At 35.0% G+C, this 10,934-nt stretch overlaps 1 protein-coding gene across 3 annotated transcripts; it reads left to right on the top strand.

The window, feature by feature from the left end:
- The first annotated feature begins 1,036 nt into the window (after window positions 1-1,036).
- LOC142618265 (shaggy-related protein kinase epsilon) lies at window positions 1,037-10,035 on the top strand. 3 transcript variants are annotated; one of them, XM_075791189.1, is made up of 14 exons: window positions 1,164-1,390; window positions 1,729-1,818; window positions 4,684-4,887; window positions 4,989-5,081; window positions 5,723-5,782; window positions 5,893-6,165; window positions 7,106-7,180; window positions 7,256-7,312; window positions 8,084-8,224; window positions 8,373-8,423; window positions 8,518-8,613; window positions 8,711-8,794; window positions 9,414-9,516; window positions 9,615-10,035. In XM_075791189.1, exons 3-14 carry the CDS (start codon window positions 4,765-4,767, stop codon window positions 9,695-9,697), a joined length of 1,239 nt encoding a protein of 412 aa, XP_075647304.1. In that variant the 5' UTR covers window positions 1,164-1,390; window positions 1,729-1,818; window positions 4,684-4,764; the 3' UTR covers window positions 9,698-10,035. The 3 variants fall into 3 exon arrangements, with proteins under 3 accessions (XP_075647291.1, XP_075647304.1, XP_075647297.1); XM_075791182.1 differs by lacking the exon at window positions 1,164-1,390 and adding an exon at window positions 1,528-1,622; XM_075791176.1 differs by lacking the exon at window positions 1,729-1,818 and having other exon boundaries at window positions 1,037-1,390.
- Window positions 10,036-10,934: the final 899 nt, after the last annotated feature.

Raw genomic sequence — 10,934 nt, 5'->3', positions numbered from 1 at the left:
AGGGTCAAATGACAAATTACTTTTTTTTCTTTTTTCTTTTTTCACCCTAAATTATCACCTTGGTTGCACTTAATTTCATGAATAGATGAACTATCAAAACTCACAATTGAACCCCACTCCTATAACTCTGTTTCAATGTCCCTCCTAACATCTATTTAAATGTTAAGTTTGATGAAATTTAATATTGAAGAACCAATTTATCCCTTTTTCTAATACAGACAACTGGATAGTAAATTAATACTTTAATACTAAATTATTGTGTATTTTCAAAATATCATAAATACATACTTCCTTTTTTCACATGAATTATGGGTCTTACTAATTAAATTCATGATAGGACCCACCATTCATGTGTAAAAAGAAAATACTCATTTATAGTACTGTAAGAGTATGTAATAATTCCTCAGAATTAACCAAAAAAAAAAAACAAACGATAAAAACTTAAGGCTATGTTTGGTAACTTCTTTGTTTTCTATTTTCAAAATCTTCTTTTTGGAAATATAAAGAAAAAACAATTTTATTGTATTTTTTAAATAAAAAACATATTTGGTTAGTTAAAATTAAAAAAAAAAAGTTTTTTGAAGAAAAAAATAAAAAATACTAAAATATTTTGTTATTAGGATTTGTACTCTAATGCTAACTCATTAAATGAGACAGATTTATTAAATTAAACACATGTTTTCATTAACTTTTGAAAATTAGAAACTGAAAATAACATTTTACATGTTTTCAGTTTCCTTCACAAATTGAGTTTTGAAAAAAAATTTTATTTTTTGTCCATTTTAAAATGACAAACAAATTTTTTAGTTTCAAAAATAAAAAATTATTTAAAAAAAAAAAAAACAGTTACCAAACGTAGCTTTAGGGTATTGAATTAATTTTTTTTTTCTTAATTTTTTGTTTTTGGTAAAGCTTTTCTTAATTTTCTCTTATATTAATTCCGCGGTCTCTGAAGGCGGTGAAGAACATGACGTAAGAATGTAAGCACCACCCAACCTGTAACTCCCACGTGTAGAGTTGAGGTGGTGAGACAGACATCAAAAGTACGGACGTGAAAACTGAGTCTTAACTAGAATTGATAAGCGTCGGTTGGATTCCGCTCCTGTACCAGAGTAGTGTGGTGTACTGGGTCACTACTCACTAGTATCAGAAAATCACAGAGTATCCAAAGTAAACAAAACAAAACAAAGAGTCACTCTTTAGTCAAACCCGTACGAAACCAGAACTCTGAAACTGCGTAGACCTCTCTCTCTCTCTAGAATCTCACTGTTCCTTTCTCTCTCTCTCTTTCTCTTTCTCTTTCTCTGTCTCTCTCTCACACACACAGTGTCCGGATCGAAGAGATTTGCAAAATGTGAGGGATTTTACTGCTTCACATTTCACCCCACAGGTAAATAGGCTTGATCACCTCTTTGATATATATATATATATATATATATATATATATATATATATATATATTTTATGTTTTGTTTGGTTTTTAAGAAAAAGCAGAGAAAATAGAGTATCTTTTAGAAAATGAGGAGCTGAGCTCAACTAAGCTTGGTAGTTGCTTTATTAGGCTTGATTTAGTTGAGGTGAGAGGAGTGTACCATTTTCTCAGCTTCCAAACGGAGCTTTAGGTATCCTTGGTTATGCAGTAGTGGTTTTTATTTTTTACTTTTTGAATTTCATGTTATGATTTTAGCTGTTACTGCGTTTTGTTTTGACATGAGCTTAGTTTGGTAGTTACAGATTCGGCATTTTGAGTTTGTAGCGAGTTACGATTAGGGATGTGAATGACTTGATACTCTGGTTGCTAAGAAAAGTTCAGAAAAAGTAAGTATTAGGGTGTTGTTGGAGTTGTAGAAATGTACTTTCTTGTCCATCCATACTATCAGGTTATTGATTTGTGTATTAAAGATAGTCCATTGTACTACATTGTCCCAAATTCCTAGTTGTACTAGTACTTGTGTAACCCCTAAAGTTAGTCCAGGGTTAATTAGCTAAGGGTTAGTCTTGTTATAAATTTTGAGACTAGTATAGCTAGCTGATACACAATGATACATTACTTGCTCTCTTTTTTCCTGGAGTAAAGCTAGGACCATGAGTACAACTAGAAATGGGACAATATGATGTAGTGGGCTATTGGCCTTTGTCCATGTCTCTATGAATCTACAATCAGAGATAGACAATATGCTTGTTTTTATTCATTAGAAAAAGGTTGCGTTTAATCTTTATGAATTACTTTCAAGTTGCTATTACTGGAGCTGCATTCTATTTTGACATATATGTAACCTACTGTGGTCTAGGTTAAAGCCAAGATAACAACACGGTGTTACATATTTTTAAGAGTTACTGCTTATTAGAACAATCCTAGTTAATAAATTTTGATCATATTTACCTTGATACCAAATTTTGATGCTTAGACTTAACACAATCTTGGAACATATTTTTGCTTCCGAAGTTAAGTGTTCTCTTATAAAGTAATTAGGACAATCAATGTTTAGTTGCTTCTAGTTCATCCATGCTTTAGGTTGACTCTTTGTAAGGGTACATTATCTTGTTTACCAACCTATTATACATCCCTATTTATTATTCCTACCTATGTAGATAATCAATTGGAAAAGCTGTTGCAGAATTTTTTAGGGGGTGGACTGGGATGAGTTGAAATTTCATCTTGTAGAGTGGATCAGTGTTGTTAAAAGCGCGCTTAAGTGCAAAGTGCAGAGCGCATAGACCTTGGGGCTTTTTCCCTCTAAAGCAAGGCGCCCTCACAAAAGCGTGCCTTAGGCGCAATTTTTAGAGCTTTTTTATTAAGCGCAAAGTGCATTATTTTGAGCTTTTTGTAAATTAAAAAAAAAAAATCCTGATTTGATTTTTAGCCATTTGATCTAAATATGTTTGAAATAAGCCATTGATTTAATATATAAAAACTAATTGTGTGGTGTGCTACCATAAGCCTAAGCCTATCTCTTTAGATATTTTAGACCTTTTAGACCACGACCACACAAGCAAACACTCAAGTCAAACAATTATGATGGTCCCTTGCTTAATGAGGATGATAATTATGTAGACTAGGATTGCATTGCATATTTGCATTGATTTTGTTAGGCAAAGATAACATTACTTAACATTCTAGTACTTTTTAGCCTTTGCCTTTTGGTTCTATCCTTCTATTTTGATTCTACGATTTTTTGTAATCATGGCCATCAAATATCATGTTTGCATATATTTTGTAAAGTACAAGAGAATTATATAAATGTTATATAAAATGCTTTATTGTAATTTATATGATTAATTGATCACTTGATTGTTCTATTGACCATTAATACTTTTTTTAAATTTTTTTTTTAAAATGTGCACTTCACATCGATTAGGTGTGCGCTTGCGCTTTGCGCCTAGGCTCCAGGAGGCCTTTGCGGTTAAATGCGCTCAGCGCTTTTAACAATGCTAGAGTGGATTAGGGTATACTCTCCAGTAAGTAATTTGGGGGGAAAGGGTGGGTAGGAGTGAGGAGGTTGAGTACTTTTAACCATTCTTTGTTAGGTAAGAGGCTCTATTGTTTTGGTGATAATGGTGGTTATCTTTGGAGAAGAGTAATAGGTGTCAAATATGGGGAAGCTTGGGGTCAATGGACTACGAGGGTAGTAAGAAGTACACATGGGTCTTTGATGTAGCATTAGGTTAGGGTGGGAGCAATTTGTGAATTCTTTATGCTTTCAAGTTGGTGATGGTCAGAGATTGAGGATTTGGCATGACACATGTTGAGGGACCAAGCATTTAAAGATGTGCATCTAGAATTTTTTTCCATTATAGTGGACAAGGAAGCTTTGGTTCATTCCTATTTGGAGACCACTGGTTAAGGAGGGACAAGATTTTGGAAAATTGGGTTTGCACAAGTTTCAATGATTGGTAATTGGAATCTATTGACTCATTTTTGATCTTTTGTATCAAAGTATCCCAAGAGCCTAGGGAGTTGTTCGTATGAAGTGGTGATTGAATAATAAAGAAAAAGTTTTAGGTCTGTTCTTACTAATTACTATGAAGCATTATGGGGCTCCAGTAGTGTGTTTTTACTTTTTATCTGAGGAGGAGTATATGGTGTAACTAGGTCCCAAAAAGGTGGCCTTTTTGTGTGGACAGTAACCTGGGGGTAAATTTTTACATGTGATAACCTTATTAGGAGAGGCACGATATTGGTAGATTTGTATTGCATGTGTAACAGCAGCTGTGAAACCATTTGTCAGTGCTTTGTGCATTTGCTTGGGAGATGTTGTCTTTTTATATTTTCATAATTTTGGGGTGTACTGGGAGATGCTGAAGGGGGTTATGGAGATGATATTTGGTTGGAACAATTGGTTTGGCCATCATGGTAGTTCATTGGTTTAGAATGCGGTTTGCTTATGTTTAACGTAGATAATGTGGAGGGAGAGGAATAATTGAGATTCATGGTTTTTGAGTTGAAATTTGGTTTTTTTAGGATCCAATTACTGAATTGATAGATTCTTTATCTTTTTTATTGTAAATCTTACTCCCTGTAATTCTTTCTGACGATTTCATGTATAAAATTTGTGCGAATGAGTTTTCTTCATTTTCAATAAAAATTATTACTCGTAAAAAAAAAAAATCTAATTGGATAGTATATATTATTTTCATTTCAGGGTTGTGATATTTTTAGTTTTTTTTTTTTTTTTTTTCCAGGTTATAAAGCTTGCACCCGTTAACATGGATTGTGTATTCTAAGAAACTGCAAACGTTTAGCCGCTATATCCTGCAGTATATATGGCTTCTGGTGGTATGGCTCCTGCTATAGCAGTTGGAAAACCTGCTGGTGATGCAATGATTGTTGATACGCTCCCAGAGGAGATCAATGAAATGAAGATCAGGGATGAAAAGGTTGAAAAGGTGAGCATCTCAAATATTCATAAATGATTTTTTTTATTTAATGGTCAGTTTTTTGTTCCCTTCTTATATGCAATTTCGCTATTGATAGTTTCTGAATGTAGGAAATGGAAGCAACAGTGGTTGATGGAAATGGAACTGAAACTGGACACATTATTGTAACTACAATTGGGGGTCGAAATGGTCAACCCAAACAGGTAGATATGTGAAACTTTTTATTTGTAAATGTGTCATTTCATGTTAAGTTGTGGAATGGTGGGATAGCATCAGACATAACACTCTGAAATGAATCACTCGGAGAAAATTGAAAAGTTGACAGTCTTTCACTTCTCTGGTGTCAATATTGCTGCCTTTTCTGTTGCCAAGAACCCTTGGGAAGGACATGCTTAGTATCTTTATTCTATCTCTCATGAAATTTTGCTAACCTATTCCACTTATGTGCCTGAGGAAATAGGTCTCAATCCCTCCCCAATGGCATGCCATTAAATTAGCACTCTCAGCACCTATAATATATGGAAATAAAATTGATAATTGTGTGCTTTGAAGTATGAAATATCATAGGAGTAAAGTGCATATCCAATGTGATATGTTCTATGGAATCCACTGTAAACTCTGGAATGTAAAAATTTTTTGGAGTTGGGATACAGTTTCAACCATTTTGCTTTTAGATAAGATGTGAGCTTTAGCAGATAAACATGGAAAAGCCTGTCCCGCAATTAATATAAAGAGATGGAATTTGTTGGATTCTTGTATTTTTTGCTTATCTCAGACACACACGCAACTTTTTGTTTGACAAGGCTTCAGCTCTTTAGCTTTAATTTTTCCAATGTTACTGCAGACCATAAGTTATATGGCAGAGCGTGTTGTTGGACAGGGCTCATTTGGAATTGTGTTTCAGGTGACACTTTAACTGCAAATCATGATTCATCTATAATGATAGCTGATATTGTGGTAGCCTATAAGGATTACAGATAATGTATTCAAAGCCTCACACATTTTGTTTTGCAGGCCAAGTGTCTAGAAACTGGGGAAACTGTTGCAATTAAGAAGGTTTTGCAGGACAAGAGATATAAGAACCGTGAGTTGCAAACAATGCGCCTTCTTGATCATCCTAATGTTGTCTCACTCAAGCACTGCTTCTTTTCAACCACGGAAAAAGACGAGCTCTATCTAAATTTGGTGCTTGAATATGTACCTGAGACTGTATATCGTGTAGCGAAACATTACAGCAAGGCAAATCAGCGGATGCCCATGATCTATGTGAAACTGTACACCTATCAGGTTAGTTATACTGTATTTATGGGTAAGAATACTGTCATTTTGAATGTGTTATCTTATTCTTGTTAATGAAATATTTTAGTGATGGTTTGTTATTATCTAGTGTAAGTTAGCTAAGAAGTTCATTTAAGACAGAGGTCTGGAGGGGAAAAAAAAAACTATTGGGACAAGTTTGAGAAATGCCAACAAAAACAAGAGTTGAAAGTTACAATTGCATTGTTTAAAGCGAGTAAAAACTCAATGTTGTGAGTGTTGAGCTCTACTTCAAGGATATGTAAATACTAGTTGGGCAACCTGTTTGCTTAAACTCTGGGTTGGAGTGGTTTTCTAACACGTATATCAACTTGCTCTTGGTGGACTCCCTAGGCATCTCTCTCCCCCAATACCAATACTTTAACTTTTTAAATCTACTAAATATTTCTAAGTTTAATTTCTAGATGCTCTGCGTTACAACTTTTTCTCAACTAGAGAAAACAAGCATAACTTGACTTAACATTGATAATCGTTATCTCTATACTTATATAAAAAAAAAATATTGATAATCATTATCTCCTTAATAAATTCACCTGCTAGGCTATTAAAAGAGCTAGATAGATACCTTCTCCCAATATTGTGCATCCTAATACATAAATGGAACATAGATATGATGGTTGTTTTATTGTTATACTTCCTCTTTATGAGCAGGCCTGTTACCTGTATTAGTATGGTATGGAAAAAAAAATTCTATTCTAGATCACTTTCTGCATATGGTTGATGTTGGAAACAGAACCTTCTAGGCTTGTACTAATAGGTAAATGTGAAATATACTAGCATTGGATTTGGATTACATTAGCTTTTTTATTTTTATTAATGTTATATTAGGGAGCTAGTTATTGATTGCCACATATCTTTTTAGCATATAGTGTCTACTGTGATAGATAACACACCTATTGGATTTTGGCAGATATGTAGAGCTTTGGCATATATTCACGGAGCCATAGGCGTGTGCCACAGGGACATTAAGCCACAGAATCTACTGGTTTGTGTTTGATAATTAGGGTATTTTTCCCTAATTGAAATTGGAATCTATTACCAATGCAAATTCTTCTTGCAGGTTAATCCCCATACTCACCAGGTCAAGCTATGTGATTTTGGAAGTGCAAAAGTTCTGGTAGTATCCTCTTGCTTTGTCTCTTGTTCCTGATGCCATGTACATGGTATAGATGGTGTTTATTTACATAGTTTTTGTGAGAGTGGCTAGATCTACTTCCTAGCTGTCAAATCTTGAATTTGAAGATGTTGGGATGTAGTTAGAGAACTTGAGGTTAATATTTTCACATTTATCAAGAAAATAACAGATTGACTAATTGAGTCAAGTTAGTCCTGTTAGTACTCCCTGATGGATACCAACAGAGAGATTTTAAGATTTGATTTTTAGGGAATGTTTGGAACAGAGGGAGTGGAGAGTCAGAACATACTAAGATTTTGTACATTCTGGTCACCTTCCCTTCCCTTCCCTCTTCTCTCCTCTCCCTCCATCCAAGCATAGGGTTTGCAAGTTCAAATTGGAGTACCATTAATCTTTTTTTTTTTTGTGTAAAGTTTAAGATATACTAAGACATGATTTCATAACAAACCTTGGGATGTAATCGTGTTTTTTTCCCCTTTCTCTTTACAAATTTATGCTTTATCTTTTAGTTGTTAGAACGATAAAATGGATGACTGCTTACAGAACCATGAATTACAGTGGTGAAGTTCTGAATTCCCTATATGCATGGTCTTTAAGACTTGTTTGAATTAACCTTTTCTTTATGCTTAAATAACTTTTTCCCCATGCTGTCAATGTTTTTCCCTCAGGTAGGGCCATCTTAATTTTATGAGCTCTTATTTTGTTACATCAACCTGATGCATCCTTTGCTTCTTTATCTATCATCTGAAACAGGTAAAAGGTGAGCCAAATATATCATATATTTGTTCTCGTTATTATCGAGCGCCTGAACTCATATTTGGAGCAACTGACTACACTACTGCAATTGATATCTGGTCTGTGGGTTGTGTTCTTGCTGAACTGCTGCTAGGACAGGTTCTCCTCAAACATCAAAGTTTCATGTTCTAAATGGGGACCTTTATTTTTATTTTTATTTTTTTGGTTCACTTGATATATAGCAGGGATTAATTGCAAATATTGCTGTTTCTTTTTACTTTTTCTTTGGGCCATCCCAATTTTGTAGCCTCTCTTTCCAGGTGAAAGTGGAGTTGATCAACTTGTAGAGATTATTAAGGTAAGATGGTGCATTGCCGTCATTAGAGGAACTGAAAGTTGTGGTCAGTTAGCTTTTGTAAATTAAACTTAATTGACCTATCCTTTTCAATTAGGTTCTTGGTACACCAACTCGTGAGGAAATCAAATGTATGAACCCAAACTATACAGAGTTCAAATTCCCACAAATCAAGGCCCACCCCTGGCATAAGGTGAATCCCCTAGCTTCCATGTTCCATGTTTTCTGCTCAAGATGCTTGCTGCATGATACTTTCAGATTCATCTGACACATTCTTCTTTTGCACACAGATATTTCACAAGCGCATGCCCCCAGAAGCAGTAGATCTTGTCTCAAGACTTCTTCAGTACTCTCCAAATCTGAGGTGCACTGCTGTAAGTATTTCCCTTTTGCTCCTCCTTATGTCCCAATGCAAGTGAACAAATGAATTAATTATCAAGGTTATATTTTTCCCATTGGCCGTTCAGTTATTGTGTGGAATAATTTATTTATACTGTTCATTTGGCTTTCCTTGTCAAAGCCTTTTGGTGTGGTTTCTACTTTCTACTCGTGTGTGTGTGTGTGTGTATATATATATTTATAGTGTTTTCTGAATTACTTAATTATGTGTCTTATTTTTAACCAAATGCCCTACATTGTTTCTTTTTTATAATTGTTACAACAAGTGGAAGAGGGGGATTAGAACCCAAGTTCTCATTAGGGTGACCACACAATGCCACTGAGCTACAAGGCTCTTGGCAGCCCTTCAACATTTCCCATGGCGTTTGGAGGAAAAAATTGTATCCTGTAGGATGCAACTAACTCATAAAAAGGAGCTTTCTGCTGAGATAATTGTGGATGATTCCTTGTTCATTTCTCAGATCTTAAATTATCTTTGCATGCCCACATCATATACTTCTTTGAATGCCATGCAAAGTGATATCCATGGAGTAACCAATTTGCTGCTATTGTACTTTATCAATCCAATAATCAACTGTTGTATATTTTCTGCAGTTGGAGGCCTGTGTCCACCCATTTTTTGATGAACTTCGTGATCCTAATATCCGTCTCCCTCATGGGCGTCCCTTGCCACCTCTCTTCAATTTCAAACCTCAAGGTTTGTTCTCTCCCTCATTTTCTATTTCTCAGTGTAACTATTCTAAAAGCTTGAACTAATCTGCTAATACACTTTGAATGATAACATGGCATTTTTAGAGCTGAAAGGAGCAACTTTGGAGCTTCTTTCCAAACTGATACCAGAGCATGCCCGGAAGCAATGCCCATTCCTTGGTTTGTAGATTTTAAAACAAGTGCTGAAACAATGGAATTATTGCTATATTTTACCACGTTTGCCCTGTATGTTTTCTGCACAGATTAGTGCCGCCCTGTTTGTTGTTATATCTAGTTTCAACTTCAAGTACTTGATTGACAAATGATGCTGGTGTTTTCCTGTTGGCCATGGTCACATATTATTCTGCTAAAAGACTTGGAGTGATTCTAACTCGATCTTGTCTGTAATCATAAATTAATCACTTACTGTATAGCTCACTATCTCTATCTCTCTCGTCTTTCTTGCATGGAGACCTCATGAGGGGAGGAAAATGGTTCAACAAATGCATCAAGATGAATTTCTACCTCTTTAGCCTTAATGATGATGATGATGATCAATTTATATACTACAATGAATGCGTGCTAGTATCTCCCTTTTTTTTTTTTTTTTTTTTTTTTTTTTGAGAGAGAAGTCTGTCAACTTTATAAACTTAAAGCAGCCATATCAGCTTGAACAAAACAAATAGCCTGATATGGAACATCCTCCATCCAAACCGCACACTTTGGAAAGCTAATAGCTAATCTTGCCAGTGTGCGCGCTGCAATATTGCCATTTCTCCTTGTATTAGAAAAGGATCTAGAAAGGAGGCTAGCATCCTCGAGTAACAACCCATAAGCTGCTGATCCAAAATCCCCCGTACAGTGCTGTAACCACAATCTACGAATCTCCCTCTAAAACCACCCGTTGTAAGCCAACCTCCTAGCTGAACTCAATAGCTCTACTTGCTGCTATAGCCTCCAACTCAACTGTGTTATAGACCTGCGGAAGTTGCTGCACCAAAGATGCGATAACCAATCAACCTCTGTTTGCCTCAGATAACAACTCCAATCCCCGATTTATTTGCATCTGAAAAAAAAAAAAAAAAACGCGCGTGCGCACACATTTTGTGGAGCCTCTAAACGAGTCTTTGATATAACATGTAAAACACCATCTTAACCCAAAAGTCACATATGCTTAGGTCTATGAGTTTAGTTGTATAAATTAATCATTCCTTTTATGATTATCTCTGAAGTGTAAAAGGCAACCCACAGCTTATTTTGCTCAATATTTTTGCATCCTCTCTCATCCTACCAATTCAGTCAAAATCTTAAAATCTGAAATGCAATTATATAGTTTTCCTGTTTTCAAGATAATTATCATCAATATCATCAGCATCATTGGACTTAATACCTTTTAATTTCGACCATAGGGGTTGTGTGTTACAA

The sequence above is a fragment of the Castanea sativa genome, chromosome 1 (genome assembly GCF_040712315.1).
Source record: "Castanea sativa cultivar Marrone di Chiusa Pesio chromosome 1, ASM4071231v1".
In the NCBI taxonomy this organism is placed as follows: domain Eukaryota; kingdom Viridiplantae; phylum Streptophyta; class Magnoliopsida; order Fagales; family Fagaceae; genus Castanea; species Castanea sativa.
This window is presented reverse-complemented; position numbering and strand designations above follow the sequence as displayed.

Excerpts from the sequence above, each read along its gene's own strand:
- LOC142618265 (XM_075791176.1), top strand. The coding sequence starts at position 4,765 with ATGGCTTCTGGTGGTATGGCTCCTGCTATAGCAGTTGGAAAACCTGCT. Across the intron at positions 7,313-8,083 it reads TTGGAAGTGCAAAAGTTCTG|GTAAAAGGTGAGCCAAATAT; the intron begins GTAGTATCCTCT and ends CATCTGAAACAG. Across the intron at positions 9,517-9,614 it reads CTTCAATTTCAAACCTCAAG|AGCTGAAAGGAGCAACTTTG; the intron begins GTTTGTTCTCTC and ends TGGCATTTTTAG.